This window comes from Giraffa tippelskirchi, chromosome 6 (genome assembly GCF_054371585.1).
Source record: "Giraffa tippelskirchi isolate mGirTip1 chromosome 6, T2T-mGirTip1v1.2.pri, whole genome shotgun sequence".
NCBI lineage: Eukaryota > Metazoa > Chordata > Mammalia > Artiodactyla > Giraffidae > Giraffa > Giraffa tippelskirchi.
The window spans coordinates 115836404-115861431 of NC_137280.1; the positions used below are offsets into that span (position 1 = coordinate 115836404).

Below are 25028 nucleotides of genomic sequence, written 5' to 3' on the forward strand. Positions count from 1 at the left end.
TTTATTCAACTCGTTAAATATGAGGAAATCCGCAAGGTATTATAAGTGGTTCAAAAGAGAAATCAAAGTACTACATATATGAAGGCAGAAAAAGAAGGCTGAAGTGAATTTGCAAGTAGATGTTAAAGGGATCTAACTATAAAGTAACAATCAATTACGTTCCAATGAATGTATCTAATTCATATTTCTGTGAAACAGAATAATTTTCTGTATTGACCATTCCTTCGACTTCAATAATTGTAAATTACCTCAAAGACAATAAAATGCAATGATGATCCAGTACACACACACACACACACACACACACACACACACACACACACAGAGCTTTCTCATTTCAAAGGTTTTCACAATTTTTCTGACTCTGGCATAAGGAAGAAAGATTTAATGAGTAGAGAAAATGTTTGTTGAAGGTTTTCTTGTTGAGGAGCTTTGCTAGTTGTTTTTATATGCATTGTCCAATTGTATTAGAATAATAATCAGACAAGAAAGCTTACTCTGGAATTTGAGTCAACTAATGCTTGGATAATTAATTCATTAAAAAGCAAGTGAGTGGCTAAGCTTAAATTTGTATTTAAGACTGATTGATCAAAATCCATTGCTTTTCTTACTACGTATTGTAAAATGAAGTATTAAAATTTCACTTGAGGGAGATACAGAGAATAGGCCCTAATCCACATAAAATTATGAGGCAGATGATTTGGACTGGACTGGCACCCCCTTTAGTCATACTGCTGTGTGATCACTATGGTAAAATAAGCTCAGTGGAACCTGTTGTTCATCTCATGAAGTCTCAAATATTCTCACAGACAAGGATGTGAGTGGAAGAAAGGGAAGTTAAAAGAGAACAGCAAACCCTTTCAATATGAGTCTCAAGTTGTTTACTTTTGTTCTTTTTCTTTTAGAGTAAGTCAGTGATTAAATGTCAAAGAAATGGACAATTTTACCTCTAGGAGCACATTTTTTCTTATGGGATTCAGTGATATTCGGGAGATCCAGATCTTTCATGCTGTGCTCTTTTTGCTAATTTACCTGGCAGCCCTGCTTGGGAATCTTCTTATCATCATGCTCACCACCAAGGATCATTGCCTCCACAAGCCAATGTACTTCTTCCTGAAGAATTTATCCTTTCTGGATGTTGGCCTTATTTCCATCCCTGTCCCCAAATCCATCATGAACTCTCTGACCAATGACAACACTATTTCATTCCTTGGATGTGTTTCACAGGTGTTTTTCTTTTTCCTCTTAGCCACTACGGAAGTAGCACTACTCACAGTCATGTCCTATGATCGCTATATTGCCATCTGCCACCCACTCAGGTATGACATTATCATGAGCCATGGAGCCTGTGTGCAGATGGCTGCCTCTTCATGGCTCAGTGGAAGTCTCAATGCAGTTCTGCACACAGCTTTTACCTTTTCCACACCCATGTGTGGGTCTCCTGAAGTTCATCAGTTCTTCTGTGATGTCCCACAACTGCTCTCTCTGGCTTGTTCATATAACACTGGGGAATTAGTAGTTATTGGGCTCAGCCTAGTGCTAGATTTTGGCTGTTTTGTGTTTATTCATATATATTACATTCACATCTTTTCCACTGTGCTAAGGATACCCTCCAGAGAAGGCAGATCCAAAGCTTTCTCCACATGCTTACCACACTTCATTGTTGTGACTTTGTTTCTCTCTTCTGGGTATTTTGCCTACTTACGCCCATTACCCAAATCTCCATCACTTTTGGACTTGTTAATTTCAGTATTCTATACCGTGGTGCCACCCATCATGAACCCCCTTATCTACAGCCTGAGAAATAAGGATATGAAGATGGCGCTAAGGAAACTGAAAATAACTGGATATTTTCAATCAAATTGGAAGAATTAATTTCACATCCATCATGATCTTTTAATTCACTGACATAATTATCTGAGACATTGATGGCACATTCTGACAGTAATATTAAATGTGTAGAGTAAGATTATCATGAAAAATTTGGTTTTACTTATTGAAGTGGTACTAATAAGCATGATGCCTGTCCAGACCAAATGGATGACAAAACCAATAGGGTTCTAATTGAAATTGTAAAGCTATAGGTTGCCCTTATGTTTGTCATCCTAATGTAAACACTATTTTGTGTGACAAGTGGCAAACTGGACAGGGTGCTAGGACATCAGATATAAACTCCAGCTCTCCCAGGCAGAACAATTTTATGGTCACTCTTAAGAAATGTGATACCTGAAATTCCTTGTTGGATGATGTATATAATTCATTCTCAAATTAAAGAAACCAGGGAGAGATGAAGTGAACACTGCAAAACATTGCAAATATAACCAAATGTGACTCAATTGTACAAGATAAAATGGCCAATTTTATGCCATGTGAATTTCACCTTAACAACAAGACAAAAACAAAAACAAAGCAACAGTCTGTTATCTATCTGTCTTCCTCTTTTCTTTCTCAAACCTACAATATGGCATTTGCTGGTATAGCTTGTGCCTGTGCAGGCTAGTGAGAGAAGACACATGTACACATATATTAGCTCACACTAATATTAAAACAAGCTCCTGGCTGCATGGAGTAAAGGGGCCAAACACAAAAATACTTAGCATGAAGCCAGGTGTAGGGAGGCAATTTGCACTTTTGTAAAGGAAATATCTAAGCTCTATTTTAAAGGGTAAGAAGGAATTGAATCTGGAAAATGGGGAGGAAAACCAAAGTAAAACATATTGGAAAATGAAAACAAACGAAAACAAAAACCAAAGGGCAACAGTGGGTTATAAAAGATATGTGACTGATATGGGACTGAACTACAATGGCCCTTGTCCTGAAAGACAATGAGAAAGACATAACGGAAGAACTAGAATAAGCAGAGGGCAAAGAGGCTGAACAAGATTCTAAGAGGCTCAAAATATGCAGAGATGAAGCTTTGATCAAATGTTGAGAGGAAGAGAAGAAAGATACAGGAAATTTCAATCACACGACTTAGATATGTTTAAGGAAGTAAAAACAAAAGTCAAGAAAGTTGAGTTTGCAAACAATGAGCTTTAGATCTTCAGCTTCTGGAAATAAAATCCACTATGATCTTTTCTTTGTTCCTAATCTAATGATAAATTTTCCTTCTTCTGTACATTTCTTCATGAGACCCCTTTTGCCTAGGATTGCTCCAGACTAGCTCAGTTTCTCTATATGTGCTTCCTGAGCATTACATTAAATAATTTTTGCTCCTGGAATACAATTGCTTCATAATGTTGTGTTAAATTCTGCTGTACATCAAAGCAAATCAGTTATATGTATACCCATATCCCTTCTTTTAATGCTAATTTTAATTGCAATTTGACATGTATTTCTGTAAGTCTTTGATAAATATCTCTTTCCTTGACTAAATTGTATTATCCTTGAGGTAGGCTTAAACCTTCAGTGAATAGCTTGTTGTGTAATCTAGAGCAGACATTCAGTAAATGTCTATCTAATACATGGATTAATGAACATTAATTAATAAAGATTAATTAATATCTTTTCCTATTCCCATAAAGTGCGGTTATTACTTGGTTTTTTAAATTAAAATCTTGCTTATACTGTCCACGTTGGATATATTATTGATTATAGTGATTATTAAAGGTATTTGTCAGTCAGAAAGTACCTTAGTTCCCAGAAAAAAAAACTTTCTCATTATTAAAATTAAAATTAATTTAAAATGAATTGATGTACTCAGTTTATCAGTAATGCAAGCTTAAAAGTGTTTCTATATTTTTAGAGTGATTTTATAATTTAAGGCAATTAAATTATGATAAATCTGTATTAGTTCCAACTGTAGTTTTTTAAAAAATCATCATTATTTTTTTCATAGGGACAAAAACTATTAAATTTGAGCAATATACAGAGAAAAACATTGCTATGATAATGATTATGCATGTATTTCTTGGAAAAATGATTTGTATGACTGGCTCATTTTTAAACAGTTGATATGCACCATATAAATGCTGGTTGTGCAGCATATAAAATGACACCATACACTGCAAGATATTTAATTGTTTCTCCTTGCATGCATTTCTCCTTTCATGTTTGAGTGTCTCTTCCCTTTAACACTAAGTGAAATTTAATGATGTACCTGTTAAAATTATTGGTGATTTGCATGTGAAAGTTAGATTTCGTAGAAAGAATAGCACTTGGAATGCTTCATGTGGTAGACCTAATAATGACCACCCAAAATATCCACATACTAATCCCCAGAATCTAGGAATATGTTACTTTATATTGTAAAGGGGGCATTGTAAATATGATTAAAATTATGGGCCTTGAGATGGAGGGATTATCCAGGTGGACCAAGTATAATCACATAGATCTTTAAAGGCAGAGAGCTTTCCCATCTGCAGTCAGAGAGCTAGAGAGATGGCAGCATGAGATGAACTAGATTGACCAGTGTTGACTTTTAAAAGAGCAAGATGGGCTATGATCCAAGGAATATGGGAAGCCTCTAGAAGCTGAAAAAGGCAAGAAAATACATTGTCCTCTAGGGCTTCAAGAAAAGAACATAGCCCTATTGACACCATCATCTTAGCTCAGTGAATATGACCTTTAAAATGGAGATTTGTGCTTTTTGAGATACTCAGTTTGTAGTAATCTGTTTCCGCAGCAGTAGAAAACTAAGACACTGAGTAAAATTTAGTGCTTCATTATCAATGTATCATTTGAGTTGTAGAATGTATAACTTTCTGCATATTTAAAGACTAGCAATGGAAATGGAAATTCTTTATCTAACAACTTTATCTAGTATATATATATATATATATATAGCTGAACTCACAGATTGTATTGGAACCAAGGAATTAGACACAAAGAATGTACCCTGTATGATGTTATCTATCTTACATAAACATTAAAAACAGACTCTATGCTGCCAGAATTCAGGATAATATTCATGTTGAGAGTTGCTTCTGAAAGGAGATTGGTTCTAGGTGTGTTTTGTTCTAATCCTTCTCTAGATGCCAGTAACACGGATGCTTGAAGTTTGTGAAAATGTATCCAGCTATTTTCATACCTGAATTCTCTTTTTGTAAAATAATCATAAACTAACAAAGAAATGAAGCTCCTTGAGTGGTAAGGGAGTAAGAGGATTCTTTCTTCTCGAAAGGTAAAGGGTAGCAGTCTGTTCTTTGGGACAATCTGGCAGTAGAATAGGATGTTTTTATATATGTATGAGTAAGGAAACTTTCCTGCCCTTGGTGCAGATCACCATGATTGGGAAACCACAAAATGCAGCAAATATAAAAAAAACAATTGCTCTCAACCAGCAAAGATTTTATTGGTGTTTAGGGAGGATTGAATAATAGGGATAAAAGAATACCCCCAAATAATGACTGCTAATTGATTTCTCACTACACTGACAGAATCATTGTGTGATATATACCATCAGATTCATTTTGATTTAAATAAGCAATGTAATGTAACACTCCTTGCATATGAAAATTTCTAACTTTCACAATGCTACACTCAAGTGGATGCTACTTGGATTAATATAATACTAACATACTTTTTACACAGACATCTTATTTTTTTGATAATATTAAATTTTTGCCTATAACACCGCCTAATATGACAAATGATAGTGCTAGTTACACTATTAATTTTGCTGTTAATAATAACTGACTTTATCAACACCTTCTAAGAACTGAGGAACAATATTGTAATGTCATAAATTATCTTATGGTAGTATAGGTAAAGGTCACAGGGGCACTTTCCTAAACACAATACCAACTGAAATGCATCCCTTGATATGCATAATGGCCTTGTTAAAACTTGCATTTGTTTAGTTGAGAGAGAATAAAACTTTATTTAAGGAATAGGGGGCAAAAACCTTTAGTTTTAGGGGCCAACTAAGAAGAATAGAAGCATATCTATAATGTTTAGAAAGAGGAAATTTGTAAAATACAAAATACTGGGAAAAATACATTAATTTCTAGTGCATAAGCACTGAAAAGAAGAAAACATATTACAGATTAGTGTGAAAATATAATAATTGTACATGGAAGAGGCAATTGATGTAGGAAACCACGGCAATTGAGGGTATTTTCCTGGTAGATGGAAAACTTTATATAACTTTTGAGTGAAAACAGGAAGATAAGATGATTTTTAATGTTATGACAGGAAAAAGCATATGGTAAGCAGAAAAACCTAATGAATGAATAATGACAGTTTCCAAGATCTGGATGTATTCTGTGTGATTAGAGCTATTGTTATTACCAAAAAACTGGATGCAGAAGAAAGTTAGGGAATAAAGGTGTGTATGATGTATATATACATATGTAATTATAGTATATATTATTATATATGATTTTAACTGTGTATTTTCTGATATTATTCTAGCATACAAAAATAGATATACTTTTGTGCATATAAATATCTTACAAGTAAGAGATAAATCCATATAAACTGTTTAATTTGACATTTTTTTTCACAAACTAATACATTGTAGGTGTTCCTTAGGTCCATATGTAGATATCCTACTACCATTTTTATATCAAATATATGAATAAAACTGTATTATAAAATTTTATCTGTTTTGATAGACATAAAGGAAACTTCTAATCTTCTTTGATATTCTTTACTACAAAAATAACTTTTGTTAAAATTGTTGGACTCCACAATATATTGAAAGTAAGACACAGAGAAAGAGAGTATGACAGAAAGAGAGAGAAAGAGAGAGAGCTATTAGACAATTTTTAGGAAACTTGATCATTTTAGAATATGATAGATAAATTAGAGTATCTAAGCAATGGGTTCCCATTTCTTGCTTTCTCTGTTTCCAAATATAATATATGTATTACAAATAGCTTTCCTAATTTTCATTGATTTATAATTTATTAATATTTTAGGATATTTATGATATAATTGACATTTCTTCTTTGTGAAGTATGAATTTATTAATAAATCACTGAATATTCAAAGTATTCTATATTTTAATTTTTTAATTAATATTTGTGGATGATTATATATACATTATCAAAGCATGGTTGATTTAAATATTGTGTTATATTTAGTGATACAGCATAACTATTAATTTATTTTTGCATATTATAATCCATTATAGGTTATTATGGAGAAGGCAATGGTAACCCACTCCAGTACTCTTGCCTGGAAAATCCCATGGACAGAGGAGCCTGGTAGGCTGCAGTCCATGGGGTTGTGAAGAGTCAGACACGACTGAGCAACTTCACTTTCACTTTTTACTTTCATGCATTGGAGAAGGAAATGGCAACCCACTCCAGTGTTCTTGCCTGGAGAATCTCAGGGACGGAAGAGCCTGGTAGGCTGCCGTCTATGGGGTCACGTAGAGTCGGACACAACTGCAGCAACTTAGCAGCAGCAGCAGCTTTCTTTATAGTCCAACTCTCACATCCATACACGACTACTGGAAAAACCATAGCCTTGACTAGACGGACCTTTGTTGACAAAGTAATATCTCTGTTTTTTAATGTGCTGTCTAGGTTGGTTATAACTTTCCTTCCAAGGAGTAAGTGTCTTTTAATTTCATGGCTGCAATCACCATCTGCAGTGATTTTGGAGTCCCCCCAAATAAAGTCTACCATTGTTTCCACTGTTTCCCCATCTATTTGCCATAAAGTGATGGAACCAGATGCCATGATCTTAGTTTTCTGAATGTTGAGCTTTAAGCCAACTTTTTCACTCTCCTCTTTCACTTTCATCAAGAGGCTCTTTAGTTCTTCTTCACTTTCTGCCATAAGGGTGGTGTCATCTGCATATCTGAGGTTACTGATATTTCTCCCGGCAATCTTGATTCCAGCTTGTGTTTCTTCCAGCCCAGCATTTCTCATGATGTACTCTGCATATAAGTTAAATTAGCAGGGTGACAATATACAGCCTTGACGTACTCCTTTTCCTGTTTGGAACCAGTCTGTTGTTCCATGTCCAGTTCTAACTGTTGCTTCCTGACCTGCATACAGGTTTCTCAAGAGGCAGGTCAGGTGGTCAGGTATTCCCATCTCTTTCAGAATTTCCCACAGTTTATTGTGATCCACACAGTCAAAGGCTTTGGGATAGTTTGGCATAGTCAATAGAGCAGAAGTAGATGTTTTTCTGGAACTCTCTTGCTTTTTTGATGATCCAGCGGATGTTGGCAATTTGATCTCTGGTTCCTCTGCCTTTTCTAAAACCAGCTTGAACATCTGGAAGTTCACAGTTCACTGTTATAATTAGATATAGAATATTCATGAGTCCTTATTGGGCTCTTAACTGCCTAAGGTTATTTGGAGAAGCCACTGTGGTTATTTTTTATCCACTCTGTGCCTAGGTTGGCATGTGCAAGAGTTGAAAAATCTCTGTGGTTATTTTGTAGCGTATCTGTGAGCTCTCCTGGGTGTGTCTGGAGTGGAGTTGAGAGATCAGTTTGCATCCCTTTCAGCCAGTCCTCCTCTTGATGCACATGTCTAATTTCCTACCTAACATTTGTTATTTCCTTCCTCATGCTATCTTTAGGTTTAGCTTGCTTTTCTTTTTCTATTTCCTGAAGGAAATAGAGTCACAGCATTTGAGATCTTTCTTTTTCTTTCTCTTAATGTAGGTGCTTATAGCTATAAATTTCTTTCTTAGAACTGCTTTTGCTGCATCCCACAAGTTTTAAGATACTATATTTCCATGTTAATTTGTTTAAAGTTTTTTTTCTAATTTCCCTTTTGATTCTTCTCTGATCTATAGGTTATTTGGAGTTTGTTTTTTAAATTTCCAATATTTTTTTTATTTTCCAGGTTTCTTTCTGTTTTTGATTTCTGGTTTTAAAAAATTATGGTCAAAAAAGATACTTGGTAACAAGGCTGCCTATTGTCATCCTGCTTGTTTAACTTACATTCAGAGTACATCATTTGAAAATGCCGGCTGGATGAATCAAAAGCTGGAATCAAGATTGCTGGGAGAAGTATCAACAGCCTCAGGTAAACAAATGGTACCACACTAATGGCAGAAAGTGAAGAGGAACATAAGAGCTTCTTGATGAGGGTGAAAGAGGAGAGTTAAAAATCTGGTTTGAAACTCAACATGAAAAAACTAATATCATGGCATCTGGTCCCATCACTGCATGCAAAGAGAAGGGGAAAAAGTGGAAGCACTTATTTTCTTGGGCTCCCAAATCAATGCAGATGGTGACTGCAGCCATGAAATTAAAAGTTGCTTGTTCCTTGGAAGGAAAGCTATGACAAATCTAGACAGTGTGTTAAAAAGTAGAGACATCACTTTGCCAACAAATGTCCCTATAGTCAAAGCTATGGTTTTTCCAGTAGTCACATGCAGATGTAAGAGTTGTATCATAAAGAAGGCTGAACACCAAAGAACTTATGCTTTTGAATTGTGGTGCTGGAGAAGACTCTTCAGAGTCTTTTGGACCGCAAGGAGATCAAACTAGTCAATACTAAAGGAAATCAATCCTGAATATTCATTGGAAGGACTGATGCTGAAGCTGAAGCTCCAATATACTGGCCACTTGTGCGAAAAGACAATTCATTGGAAAAGACCTTGATGCTGGGAAAGATTGAAACCAAAAAAGGGAACGACAGAGTATTAGATGATTAGATAGCCTCACCGACTCAATGAATATGAATTTGAGCAAACTCTAGGGGATAGTTGAGAACAGAGGAGCCTGGCATGCTTCAGAGGGTCACAGGGTCCATAAGGTCACAGAGTTAGACATGACTTAGTGGCTGAATAACAACAGCAAATAATTTAAATATTCTTAGATTTTTAATACTCATTCTTCTGATCTATGGTAAAGAATCTGCCTGCAATGCAGGAGAACTGGATCCAATCCTTGGGTTGGATTGGGAAATTCCTCTGGAGAAGGGAAAGGCTACCCACTCCGATATTCTTGTCTGGAGAATTCCATGGACAGAGGAGCTTGACAGGCTACAGTCCATGGAGTCACAAAGAGTCAAACACGACTGAGTGACTAATACTTTCGGGGTTTTTTTCTGACCTCTTTATTATAAATATTTCTACCCTGGAGGGTGTTATGTGTGCACTAAAGAAGAATGTGTATTTTGGTTCTGTTTGATGGAATGTTCTGTATATGTCTGTTAGAACTTTTTGGTCTAAAGTATAGGGTAGGTCTGATATATCCTTAATGATTTTTCATCTGAATGTTCTATCCATTGCTGAAAGTGGCAAAGACTGTTTTCTGATACAAGGACTGAAACTTCAACTACGTTAGGAGAAATCTGGATTTATATTTCCTCTTCCTTATTCATTTCATTTTGTTCTTCACACGATTCCTCAAAAATAGAATGAATCCTAAGTGCCGTGGCTGAGAAAATAGACATATATTTAGATAATGTCCTGAAGACTCAGAACTTCTTGCCAGAGAGGTTCATGAAATTGGGTAGGTTGTTCCAAAGAGAATTGCTTTGGATATGAGTGGCTCTTAGAGGGAAAATAGTTGCTACTTTAGTTAAAAATGTCCCTTAAATATTAAATCCCCTCTCCAGTTTTCTAAAAAAAAAAAAGGAAGAAAATAGTCAAATAAGGCATAAAATTGGGTATTTTGGCTAATGATGATATATCTGGTTCTACGGTCTCTTCACATTGGGAATGGTATCTGCTCTACTGGCTTTATCTGAAATCTGGTGGTTCTTGGCAATGGACATAGTTTTGTCTTTTTAGCAGGTCTATCAATGACTGGGGAGCCAGCTTTTAAAAGCACACTACACCTATTTTTCTAACATTTCTATTTATTTTTATGAATTTTGTGTTTCTGTGGCAATAATGTAAGTTTAAGAGGTGATACAGAAAATAAGGTGTTCAATAAGTATATGATACAGTGATTATATTACCCTGATGATTTTGATATTTATATTAGACATACTCCTATTATTAATGTTTTAAATATTTCTTGAAATTTTATTGAATATATAATAGCTCTTAAAAAGTGTCATTTTCAGGTGACTTATATCCTTTATGGGAAATTTATTGTAATTTAATTTAATTTTATTTAGCCACATTATAAATATTTCCTCTTTAGTATGGGTGGTAGGGGCTTCCCAGGTGGCTCAGTGGTAAAAGAATCTGCCTGCCAATTCAGGAGACACAGAAGACACAGTATATGCTTTGATCCCTTAGTCAGGAAGATCCCCTGAAGAAGGAAATGGCAACCCACTCCAGAATCCCATGGACAGAGAAGCCTGGCAGGCTACAGTCCATTGGGTTGCAAGAGTTGGACACGATTGAGTGACTAGGCACACATATTATTTTTGTTGTTATTAATTCTTCCTAAATGAGAAAACTGATTACAACATACAATATTGTTTGGAGCTTGTCTACTTGCAAGCATCTCTCTTAAGTGTGTGATGAAGAACAGTAGAGTAGGTTGGATAACTTTTAATTCTACAAAATATGGGCCAAATTTGGGGGAACCAGAAACAACCTTAAGATTCTGAATTTCCTAAATAGATCACTCAATCTTTAAAAAGGAATACTCACTCAATTGTAGATTAGGGAAACATACTACAATGTAGGAGGGCTAGAAAGAGTGTCCAATACTAAGGGAATTTTAAAATATAAAATATCCTATGAACATATAATAACAAAAAGTCCTCTGAATCCTGGCATCAAACATCCTTCAAGATACTTAATTGCAAAGTTAAAACAATCAATAATACAGTGTATATATTATACTCTATTTTTGTACAGAAAATATTCTAAATTTCTATTTGTTTTGTATGCCTTCTGCCCACACACAGCCACAAAGAATATCCAGATTATTCTAAGTAAGCACTGAATTTATGTACAGGAAATTGCTATATTGTTTACCTATACAAGCAAAGGAAAATATGGGTAGATGATAAAATTGAAGTATTGTAATCTCTAAATATTTACTTTCTTTTATAGCTTTGAATTTTTAAACATGTGACATAATTCATTCTTAGATGTAAAATAAAATAGCATGAATTGAATGCCATGACCTTATAATCATATGGATTATGTAAAATTGTAACTCAGCAAAGTTTGAGTGAAAGGTGCCTGATGATTGGAAGAACTTGATTTACAGAACCTTGAGTTTTTTCAGTGAGTTCAAGGAGGGCCTCTGCCATAGGAGAGTGATGCCGTACGGGAGATCTTAAAAGAAAAGCAGCATACCGTGATTGCTGAAGGAAGGAGAGCCCAGTGGAGTGAGTAACATGCTTCATGACATGTAGGGGAAAATTCATGTTGAGTATATGGTGATAAGACAATCTAGTAATGCTTCAACTTGGACAAAAGTAGGAACAAGAAAATAAGACAGAACTGGATCATTCAATATTTCTAGATCAGGATGAGTAGTCTAGTTTATATTCTTAAGGCAGAAAAATACTCTTACCTGTTTTAGAAGTGAAAGAAACATGTTCTTACTAACACTGTAAAATGTCCATTCTGATTGTGTCATGTGGGTATCATTGGATGTTGTCTTGAGGGGAAGGGTCAGATCCTTGTGGGAAATAACAGTGGTATCTAAATAGGCACAATATGTAGCTCAGATTCTGATATTGTCTAAGGAAATGAAAATATATTGATACATCTGAAAAGAATTTGGTAGCAAAAATGAAAATTTTGATGGATTGGCTATGAATAGTGATGGATTAGGAGATGGCAGTGAAAATTCTAATGTGCCAGACTTTCCACCTTAAATAACAAGGAACCATTACTCAATATAGTTGTGGAGTTTTTTCCCATGAAAATAATGGAATGAAGCAGACTTCAGTTTTCTATATTTAATTTCAGAATTCAAGCCTCTCTCATAAGGAAACAGTCAGTGAGCAGATAGATATTTTACACAGAACTCAGTACATTAGTATTTGGAAGGAATACACAAATAGAGATTTAATATTCAAAATATAAATTGCAACATTTATTTCAGCATATTCATACCATAGAGAAAGGTACAACCAGAAAAAATATTTACAAACAATTTTCTAAGTCTGGAAGTTGCTCAAATACTTATAAAAATTACCTTTATATGCATTGTCATTTTAATTCACAGAACTACATGCATTGATAAGTGCTAAAGAACAAATTATAAGTAAACACCATTCTCTCTATAAAGTATTTCTTAATTCCTTCACATCCTGTGAAATTTTATCAAATACCCTTCTAGTTTTATAATCTAAATAAATATGATTTTACTTTCATTTAACTTTTTCTTGTGGGTCTGCATTCTGTTTTATGTTTACACTGTTTTATAAAGATCACCAGCAGGAAAAACTCTAAAATATATGATAATCAGTTTTAATGTACCCTGCCAAAAAGAAATGAGGTACTTATTATATACAAAGTTTGCCGTTTTCCAGTTTTTGAAAGTAAGATCAAAGTGTTGACAAAAATATAAAAACAAGATGAAGATGAATAAATGAGACAGGCAAACTTATCTGTGTATCTTTAATTGTAGTTGGAGTAGATAACAGACTTTTTTCTTTTCGAATGACTCAAAATCACCCACAGTTCCTGGCTTGTCCTTGCCAAAAACTAAGAAAAATAAATAAAATAGTCAGTTTTTGGATAAGTAGTGTGATAAAAGGACGAAGACTTAGATACATATTCTGCCAAAGAACTGGATTTAGGAAGATCACTACCATTAACAGAATAAGAAAAAGTCTTTGTCCATTTGTGAGGATTTAAGAGAACGCCACACCAAAACATGCTGCTTTGGCATAATGACTATTTTGAGCTGAAGGCACTTGAGAAACAGCAGATTCAGGAAAGGCTTTATGATTTTTCCTTTCTACCTATAATCAAGACATAACATTTCCTTTTGGAAGCTGCCCACTCTGACACAGGAAAAGAAGAGCATTCTTATCACTGAAAGTTGGGCTTTGACAATAAAATGAACTTGTAAAACAAATCTAGTAAAATATATTTTATTGTTCTTCAGTTTCTCCATGAATTTCTTAGTCACACTCCCATGACTTCATGCTCCTAGCCCAGGAATCTTTGTCTTGTCACATCCACAAAACTTACCATTATTTGATTTAAGAAAAAGTTACATAAACTTTTGGGTTTAATGACTTCTGGTTTCTGTTTTCTTAAAGAAAAATGAATAATATAATAGTCGAAAATTCAATTTTTAGGTCTTTAGCCTGGGGCATAGCCTCTCACTAGCTTTAGGAAGAGGTAGGGGAGAAGCCAGTATATATAACTTTTTGCTAGGAAATACATGCCTCCAAGTATACATCTTGGTAAGAGATTACTGTGACTCACAAAGAACAGATATCTCAGTAAGTTATTTCAGTGTTTTTCTGTGTGTGGGAAGATGCAAAAATGTGGGTTTATTAAAAGACTTCCTGAGATATACATCTAACTAAGGAGTATGCTACATCAGAACATGAAATGACTCATCTTTATTTTCATTCTAAATTCCTCTTATTGTGCAGTGTCATCAGCAACTTCAGTAGCTAATGACTTAGCCCTTCTAAAATTGCATAATGAGCAACATTATTTGTTTTATGTTTGTTTTCTTCAAAAGACACTGATGTGCAGGTAAAAAATTAAAACAGTGTATCTGCTTCTACCCTGTGAATCTGTCCTGCTAGTTTAATACATAGGCTTAACCACAGAACGTCAAAGGGTAGAATATCCTTTTTCTTACCCTGAAGAATGGCATACAGAAATACCTGTGTGAAGATACAGAATGTTTCTTTGTTATTGTGAGAATTAGAGTCCCTTGGACTGCAAGGAGATCAAACTAATTAATCTTAAAGGAAATCATCCCTGAATATTCATTAGATGGACTGATGCTGAAGCTGAAGCTCCAGTACTTTGGTCACCTGATGTGAAGAGATGTCTCATTGGGAAAGACCCTGATGCTGGGAAAGATTGAAAGCAAACAGAGAAGACGATGACAGAGGATGAGATGTTTATGTCACCAAGTCCAAGTTCACTCTGCTTGCCTCACGATAGGCCAATGAACCTGAGAGACGAGATGTTGAGGCAAGGAAGAGACTTTAATCAGGGAGCCAGCAGACCGAGAAGATGGCAGGCTAGCACCTCAAAATAACCATCTTATTGGGGTCTGGATGCAGGGTTGTTTTATAGATCAGAGAGAAAGAAGCAATGAGGAACTAAAGTCAAAAGGTAGAATAGAGAGGGAGATGCAGTGGGGAAGTAAAGTGAAAGGGTCTTCAGTCTTTCAAAACATCTCCAAGGGAATGTCCAGCCTTCAGAAGGGATGTGTTTGTCTCTTCTATTCACAGGTGGGCAGGGACAAACTATCTCTCCATGAGCTGAACAAAGGCACTTTAGTTTACAGTCAAGCAAAGGGACAGGGTCTCCAGGCAAGCCACTGAGTACGATTATAATAATAAAAGGAAGTCAAAGAAACAAGTTTCCAACATGGAGTCAGAATTGACTTCCTCCCTGTAACAGTTAGATAGCATCACTGACTCAGTGGACATGAATCTGAGCAAACTCTGGGTGATAGTGAAGGACAGGGAAGCCCGGTGTGCTGCAATCCATGGAATTGTAGAGTCAGACTTGACTGAGTGACTGAATAACAAAAATAGAATATTTCCCTGTTATTGTTATAATTGTATACGCTTTCGATATTCTGTGGAAAAGAAAGGGTTAAAAATGTTGATGGATAGCATACATTTTTTCATTTACATGTACAGGTAATTTTGACAATAGTTTCCATGAATATGTATTGCATTAAAAATAAAAACTCATTGGGAATTCATGCAAACAACTTGTTTTAATTATGTACCAGAAAATGACATGTCAATATTTAAAATAAAAAAAAAGAAAACAAACATTGTCATGTGTGAGAAAATTTTGAATCGATTTTTTTTTTAAAGAAAAGATTTTTTAAAAAACTTTGCTTAAAATAGTTCTTCTAGTGATTTCATTTGCAAATCAGTCAACTGGGAAATCTTGTTTCAGTGCATAGTCTCCTTCAAGGGACTGAGGTTAGATTTGCATTTCTACAAAGTCCCAGATTACTCTGATGCTTCTGTGCCACTGACCACACTCTAAATAGCAAAACTTTCAGAGGCAATCTGGTAAAGAAAGTGAAGTCAAAGTGTTAGTCTCTTCATTGTGTCCGACTCTTTGTGATCCCATGGACTGTAGCCTGCCAGGCTCCTCTGTCCATGGAATTCTCCAGGCAAAAATATTGGAGTGGGTATCCATTCTCTTCTCCAGGGGCTCTTCCCAACCCAGGAATTGAACCGGAGTCTCCTGCATTGCAGGAAGATTCTTTACCATCTGAGCCGCCAGGGAAGTCCCCAAGTAAAGAACACTCATCCTATAAAGCTTTGATAGAATTTATTTCTTCCAGCACTCCTGTAATCCTTTTTGTTATTAACCTATATTGAAATAAAACTTGTAAAGCTTTTCATTAACATGGAAGGTAGACTTGATAATGGCATTCTTTTTTCTAAGACTTTTTCTTCCTTTTTTCCCCTCTCTTTCTCTGGCTTCATTAAATTAGTTTGCTTAAATTATTGTGTGCTTAAATATTTATAAGAATATTAGAAAGTTGATACTTGTTTTACCATATTGGATGTTCAGTTCTTGTACTCTCTAGTTCTAGATTTTTCCTTTTTTCCCCTCTACTTATTAAAATTTTTACCTCTGTGATCATTAGAAATTCTGTAATATTATCTGAAAAAATTTTAACTATCTAATATTTTCCTGACATTTTTCTAATGAAATTCTCCAGCTATAAATATATGCATACTTAAATCAATATCCATGCTTGTGAATAGTACCTGGCTCATTATATGTGTTTAATAAATATGTAATGAATTTGAAGTAAAAGATGGTATATTTATAATGGTCCATCTACTAAATGAGGTAACACTGAGTTATTTAACTGAAACAAATTCTGGCCCATGGTTACTATTAAGATATAAATTATGTAAAAACACCAATACAGTATACTAACACATATATATGGTATTTAGTCAATTGGTAAAGATAACCCTGTATGCGAGACATCAAAAGATAAATAGAACAGTATTATGGACTCTATGGGAGAGGGCGAGGGCTGGATGATATGGGAGAATGGCATGGAAGCATGTAAATTATCATATGTGAAACGAATCGCCAGTCCAGGTTCAATGCATGATACAGGGTGCTCGGGGCTGGTGCACTGGGATGGCCTGGAGGGATGGGATGGGGAGGGAGGTGGAAGGGAGGTTCCGGAAGGGGAAAACATGTACACCCATGGTGGATTCATGTCAATGTATGGCAAAACAAATAAAAAAATTAAAAAATAAATAAAATAAAAACACAACTTTCAAATGGATATAAGAAATAAAAAAAAAAATCAACCTAACCATCATATGGGACTAAATTAGCCAATTTTCCCATTGTAAATGTCTCGTGGGCAGGAAATTTATGTTGTTTCTTTATTATTATGACATTGCACTGAGGTCTTCTTGAACATAGTAATTACAGAATATCTATTTCAGCAGAATTCAAACCAAAATGAAAAGTACAGATATGCCCATATTAGGTGGTATCACTTACATAATTTTAAATACTTACCATTTGCGAATGTGGTTTGGAAATCAATTCTAAATTGCTTGTTTTAGTTGATCTCTCAAATATTCTGCATGTGTTTGGCTGAGAGCAAGCTCCTTCGTGATAGAACTTTCCTGAAAGCTTTCTTCACATCTTTGTTTCTTAGGGTGTATACAAGAGGATTTACCAATGGAGTGACTACACAGTAGAATACTGAAATCACTTTACCCATGGTAAAGTTGTACTTGGCTGGAGGACGAACATAGGCAAAGATAATGGTGCCATAATAGATGGTGACCACAGTGAGATGTGAGGCACAAGTGGAGAAAGTTTTCTTCCGAGCCTCTCGGGAAGATAGCTTGATTATTGTGACCACAATATTCCCATAGGACGACATTGTGAGAAGAAAAGAACTTAGAATCACAACAGAGCTACATGTGTAACCCAAAGCCTCCACCAAGAATGTATTTGAGCAAGAGAGTTTAAAAATTGGGTCTGAGTCACAGAAGAAATGATTGATCTTCTGGGGTCCACAAAAGTTTAGGTAAGAGATGAGTATGGTAGGTAGGAGAGGGGCAATGAAGCCCCCAATCCAAGATCCAGCTGAAAACTGCAGGCATACCTGGAGACTCATGAGGAATGAGTATCTTAGAGGGCTGCATATAGCCAGGTATCGGTCATAGGCCATCACAGCCAACAGGATGCACTCTGTAGCCCCCATAGAGAAAAAAAAGTAGTACTGGGTTATACAACCAGAAACAGAAATGGTAACAACTGGTGAGAGACAAGTGGCTAGCAGTTTAGGCACTGTGGCTGTCGTGTACCAGATCTCTAGAAAGGACAAATTTCCTAAAAAAATGTACATGGGTGTTTGAAGTGTGGAATCCATGAGAACAATGAAGATGATGAGGGTGTTTCCCATGAGAGAGAGCAGATATACAGTGAGAAACATCACAAATAATGCAAGCCTTAGGTAGAGAACACCAGAAAATCCCAGAAAAATAAACTCGGTCACTCTTGTTTGATTTGCCACATTCATATCTCATCTTCTTGGTCTGGAATGAATCAACAAAGCCTAGAATATGGCAGATAAGCAAGGAAAGAATATTTCATATTTATTTCATGCGATAATAGACAAAATAATAAAGATTAATGTCTGGCAAAAAATAATTGGTATCTTTATAAGTATTTTACATCATTTAGTTTATCTAGTTTATGAAATAAATCACAAAGGTAAGCAATCTAATAATCTACTTTACAAATGAAGAAACTAAACAAATAAGTATTTTTCCTAATTACATCACTTTATTTTAGGGTGATACAGTATATCCAAGTAGGTTGTTTTAAACAACCACAGGTCAACTAATATATAAAACTGTGGCCACTGGAACAAGCATGCCATTGTCACATTGCTGAAGATTTCACATCTTAGACATTAGAGGAGGGTGAAGAAATGAACAGCAGGTGGATCAGAGGCCAGTGCATTGGGGGTGGGCACTCTCAGAATGGACCCCCTGGGCCATACTAGTAGCCTTATGTAGACAAAGAATTGCCTACACTTTTAACACTATAAACCCTGTTACATGGAATCCTTTAGGGTTTGGTGGGAAATTGGTAGATGAGCAAACTCTATCTGCAGAATTTTTTTTAAAAAGCGTGAAGTTACAGTTATGGACAAGCTTTTGTTCATAAATATTATGTTAACTTTTTTAGTCTTTAGTTTTAAAATCATTGCATCTACTAATTCTCCTACATTGTTTGTGTGTGTGTGTGTTAGTTGCTTAGTTGTGTCCGACTCTTTGCAACCCCATAGACTGTAGCCCACCAGGCCCCTCTGTCCATGGGATTCTTCAGGCGAGAACACTGGAGTAGGTTGCCATTTCCTTCTCCAAAAGGAACTATAGAAAGAAAGAAAGTAAAGTCGCTCAGTTGTTTAGGAGCAGTCAAAAAATTAATATTAAAGTCACAAATCCATTCATCCTTCAATGGATATAGTATTTTGAAGTGCATAATACAATATTTATAACTATAGTTATAACTATTTCTGATCAAAATTTAGAAGAAAAAGAAATCTTGTTTTAGAGAAACTATGCTTTTCAACTGTTATATCTATGTATATATGTGCTCTGGTGCCAAAATATCCAGATGATAAAGGCAAATTATAATAGAAAACAATCTTAATATGCATATTAAAAACTGTGTATATGTAAAATATGTATATTTGTCATTTAAATAAAAGTTCTGACAGTAAAAATGTAGACTTTATATCTTCTATATCACAATGAAAAACCAGCTAAATGGAATATGCAAGCAATATGGTTCATGTCCACAGATTTCTGTTGTAAACCTCTATGCAAATTTTGAATCATAAACCTCTGTAGAGAAATGTATGTAAGCTTTATGCCACAGCCTTCATGCTCCCTGTGGTGTTCTTATGATAAAGCAGAACTTTTCAGGATATATATGATAAAAATTTAAACCAATGTTTTGATATTAATCCCCTAAAACTTCTAAGATTTTTGTCACATTACTCTTGAGTAATAAAAATAAAATTGTACTTTTAAAGCCAGTTATTGCACTGTTCAAAAGTATTTAAAAAATATGACTAGAAATTGACCTAGAATATATAATTTAAGAAAGCCATTTTGGGGCAAGAACTGGGACAAACATTTTTTAATGTATTTGTCGAGTTTGATACTCTGGTATCACAAGAAAAATATTAATTTTTATATTCTTTTTGTAAGACCATGTGTCTGAAGTGTTGTTCAGTCACTCAGTCATGTCCAGCTCTTTGTGACCCCATGGAAAGCAACATGCCAGGCTTCCCTGTCCTTCACTATTTTCTGGAGTTTGCTCAAATTCATGTGCCAAAGTTATCTCATTGCTATTATCTACATATCTGATAACTGGGAAAGATTGAAGGCAGAAGAAGGGGATGACAGAAGATGAGATGGTTGGATGGCATCACCGATTCAATGGACATGAGTTTGAGCAAGCTCCGGGAGATGGTGAAGGACAGGGAAGCCTGGTGGGCTACAGTCCATGGGGTTGCAAAGAGTCAGACACGACTGAGCAGCTGAACAACAAATAGCTTACTATTTAGTCATTCTATAGCATGTCACATGACTAATCTTCTATTGTTACTATTACTATTCTCCTAGAATTAACAAAAGAAAAGAAAAAATATTTATTTGGAAGTAATATAAGTAGAAATTTAACAATAAAATTAATTCAATGCCATCCCAAAAGAAAATACCTTTTCTTTTTCAAAATTATATAATTCTACCATTAGGCAAAAGAAAGTTGTTCACTCTCCAACTATATATATATATATATATATATATATATATATATATACTTAGTAGGAAACAATGGAGAAGGAAATGGCAACCCACTCCAGTGTTCTTGCCTAGAGAATCCCAGGGACGGGGGAGCCTGGTGGGCTGCCGCCTATGGGGTCGCACAGAGTCGGACACGACTGCAGCAGCAGCAGTAGGAAACAATAACAAAAATAAAAATTATTTAACATTTTTATAAAAGTATAATAGCATTTAAATGTAAGGATAAACTTACATATATTTTTACTTATTCATGTTTTAATTGATAAGCCATAATAACTCTTCTTGCATGCCAAATAAATATCTGAGAAACTGCCTCAAATTACAGAAATAATCTAAATGATAGAAAGTATTGTCATGTAACACTACTATTCTCTAGAAAAGTGAGAAATAACACAGGTTATATCCACCCAGGTATACTCACAGCCTATGTTTTTTAGTTATTTTTCAGAAATTTAAGGCTATTATTTATATTTTCTTTAAAGGCTCCTCTTCATGCTATTCATGAATTAGATTGCACTTTATTCAATTAGTTTATGAGGGAAATAAGCTGAGGGATCTGCTCCCTGCTATGCCATTGACTTTGGCACACCATCTGTGCTACATATAGACACAAAACTCCTTGTGTGTTTTTTTCTTTTTTCTCACTTTGTTTGTCCCTGTGGCCAGGATGTAGGTAAAGACGTGGTCTAAGATCTCCTTGGGAGAAGTATTAGGATTTCATCAGCCTTGAGACTTGGAGAACTGGCATCTACCTTGGGACATCTACCTGCAGAAATTCTTTGAGGACTTTTCTTTGGTGAAAGTCAGAGTATTCTCCTCGTGGGGGTCAAAGGAAAAGACAAAGTGTGAGAAGCATTTGAAATATCTCCACAGAAACTGAATAAATATTTTCCTAAATGGCTTAACTGACTGCCACTGCCCATAGAATTCATCCTTCAAGCTATAATTTCAGTATTGTGTCTCAGTGTGTCAGCCACCACAGAAGATAGTATTCTCTAGTATACAAAATACTAGCTGCATTCACATTGAAAAAATCTTTCTTTTCAATAAAACAAATGAACAAAAAACAACACTGGTTTGGCATCTCTTGATAGCAAATAACTCAACTCAAAAGCATTTACCAAGTGTGTGGAAAACAAGGTTGCCTACTCTAGCCAATACCAAGATTGAGTCATTTCACAAATAGTTACAGAGGAGGAATAAAACATATGTGCAAAGAGTATGAAAGCATAACAAATCTCAGTATCAGAAGAAGAAGAAAACAGCTAGAATAGTGAATAAAATAAAGTAGATGCTGTTCATATACATGCGATGAAAAGAGAATTAGCAATGTAAGTTTGAGGTTGTTTAAATTACTCACAGAAAATAATGTCTGTTCAGCATGTTGTTTTATAAACAGTTGGTTATCCCACATGTAAGTAAAACAAAAGCACAAATAAATGCCAAGTAGGTCAAACTTATGTATTAAAGAAATAGATTATAAACCAGTAGTCAATGAGCTATCTGGAGCCAAATCCCGTTTTTTGATTGTTTAAATCCTTAATTCTTTGCTCACCTTAAGGGATGGCAGTTGTGGTAGATGGGATGGCTGCTTCCTGCATTCCCCCACCTCCTCAGCAATCACTGTGAAGCAGGAAGCGGGGGTTGGGGGTGGGGGGCGGTGGCGCCATCTGCTGGTTCACAGGCTTTGTATTCCATTTTGGGAGTCCTCGTTCACATCTGGAGGCCTGAAATCGAAATTGCTGATGGCTGTGACATCTATTTATTGATATGGCAGGAGATATTTCATTTCACCAATAAAACCAGGGATAAACTAATAGTCCCTACTCTCACAGGACAGATTTAGGGTAATTTATCTTTAAGAAAACCTATATATGACACAGCTTACCTGGTGGCTCAGACAGTAAAAAATCTGCCTGCGATGCAGAAGACCTGGGTTTGAACCCTAGGTTGGGAAGATCCCCTGAAGGAGGGCATGGCAACCCACTCCAGTATTCTTGCCTGGAGAATCCCCATGGGCAGAGGAGCCTGGACGTCTGCAGTCCATGGGGTCACAAAGAATCAGACACGACTGAGTGACTAAACACACATACACACGCGCACACACACACACACACACACACACACACACGACACATGATCACACAAACATACAGTAAAATCTAGTTGAAGTTAATAGAAGTTAAGGCCAATTTTAATTCTGTGTGTGCCAGAGACAGAAACAAACAATAACTTCTGTTATGAAACCACACATTGGTTGCTAATAACATAGGAAAGGATCCATTTTATAATACTTTGTTTTGTTTTGGGTATGTGTATGTGGTTAAGGGTTTAATGGGAGCTGGTTTTCATCTATCAGAAAGTATTTTTAAGGATCCAAACTCAAGTTAAAAATTACAGAGTTGGACAGATTCCTTAAGACATAAACTAAAAACAAGGGCAAGAAGGGAAAAGCTTTAAATAGGACAGAAGATAGTGCTTGAATTACATTCCTTGTATCTAATTAGTTAAAACAAACACATGGACAAAGTTATAAGAGATAGAAGTCCAACAGAGAATTTAGATTCACATCCCATTCAATTTATTTATTTTTGTAATAAGCATGTTGATAGTTAAGAGTAAATGTAAGAGGGATGTTAATAACATTAATTCTCCATCATTTTCATGAAAATAAATTGTTTCTTCTATTTGCTCCCTTTTCTTTATCATTATTAAGCTGTCGATAAGGTGGTATATTTAACAAAAAAATGATGCTTATGACATAATGAATGTATTTTTAATATTTTTTATTTTGTACACTTAATATGTCAATCACATGATTCAATTTTTTAAACAACAATCAGAAAAATGATGTATTGTTTGATTCCATTGGTAAAACACACAATAGCAGAATTTATTTACAGTAGGGCAGTCCATTTACAGATGAACTAAAGTGATGGACTAAGTTGAAACTTCCATATAATTTTCCTAGTCCACGCTATGGCAAAATCATTGCACATTTATGACGTGATTTCTTAAAAATGATACACTTAAACAACTTTTCAATTCTTAAACAACAGAATAAATAATTTAAAAACATGTAATATTGGCTCCTTTATCTTTATAATACAGTGATGTGATCCTTTTAAAGGAACTGAGATTTAAATTGTGTTTAATTTAAAACATGCTAAATCCACATTCATCAAAGTTGGAGACTCTGAGATATTCCACCTGGCGTGTTCCATGAAAGGCTGGAGTAACATCTTTAGAGAAGAGTGATAGCCCCACCCCAGGAGGGGTCTTGAAACATTCTGATGGCTCTAGGTCAATCACAGTAATTCCTTCCTTTGAAACTTATGTTCCTTGTTTAGTGATCAGTTCTTTATTAATCTTACACCACTTCCTTGCTTAAATGGAAACTGACCACTAACTCTCATGTGGAATTTCTTCACATCTCCCTCCCCTTGGTTGAGAGTCAGTCTGTAGAATAATATACTCTTTGCTATTTAATGCTTTGCCCTGAATATTGTTCTCCCGATCGTAAAAAACAAAAAAAATCCTTTAAAGCTCATGCTAGAAAAATACACAACCCACTCACCTCATTGAGACAGTTCACTAAGCTATTGGCCACTCCCTCTTATTTACAGACAATACAAGCATCATGACTTTCCTTCCTTCCAGAATCTTTGCCCTCAGCCATTTAGCCAATTCATCCTTCTTCTCAAGACCTATTTAATTTATCTCACTTTTTTTTAATACTTTTGACTTTTTTTGTGATTCAAAACTAAACCTTGTCTTATATTACTATTTCAAGTCAATAAATTTCTATGTATCACTTCCTATCAATCCATATAGCGCACACAAATAATCCTATTACAACTGCATTTTTTAAAAACTCTGAGCTTCTAGTCAATATTTGTTTCATTGCCTTCCTATGCATTTATTTCCCTTGTTGACAACCTGAGACTCTAATGTCCATTATTTCCTTGCTTATATATCCAGTTCTAACTGTAGAGCTAAGCCTCAACTCAGGGTGAACTTTGTCTTTCACCATACGGGACTGAGCTAAAGTAGCTGAGTGGTCTTAAAGTAGAATACACCAACAAGTTGCTTAGATCACAATAAATTAATGATAGCCTGCTTTCCTAGGGGGCTTCCCAGGTGGTGCTAGGGGTAAAATAAAAAAAAAATCCACCCACCTGCCAATGTAGGAGAAGTAAAAGA

At 35.2% G+C, this 25028-nt stretch overlaps 2 protein-coding genes and 1 long non-coding RNA gene across 8 annotated transcripts in view; 2 read left to right on the top strand and 1 right to left on the bottom strand.

The window, feature by feature from the left end:
- LOC145511584 (uncharacterized) overlaps positions 1 to 21735 on the top strand; it is a 98892-nt gene extending 77157 nt beyond the window's left edge. Inside the window, exons 2-5 of one of the 6 annotated variants that reach the window (XR_014057967.1) lie at positions 4974 to 5122; positions 6136 to 6268; positions 8754 to 8936; positions 21492 to 21735. This is a non-coding gene — a long non-coding RNA (uncharacterized LOC145511584). Of the gene's footprint in view, positions 1 to 4973; positions 5123 to 6135; positions 6269 to 8753; positions 10497 to 17650; positions 18029 to 21491 lie in introns of those variants that run through there. The other 5 variants (XR_014057968.1, XR_014057970.1, XR_014057966.1 and 2 more) reach the window with 5 other exon arrangements.
- Positions 934 to 1875, top strand: LOC145509382 (olfactory receptor 14A16-like). The gene has a single exon (XM_081498032.1). The coding sequence runs from the start codon at positions 934 to 936 to the stop codon at positions 1873 to 1875; it is 942 nt and encodes a 313-aa protein (XP_081354158.1).
- Positions 17564 to 18523, bottom strand: LOC145511574 (olfactory receptor 6F1-like). The gene has a single exon (XM_081505118.1). It carries the CDS (start codon positions 18521 to 18523, stop codon positions 17564 to 17566), a length of 960 nt encoding a protein of 319 aa, XP_081361244.1.
- Positions 21736 to 25028: the final 3293 nt, after the last annotated feature.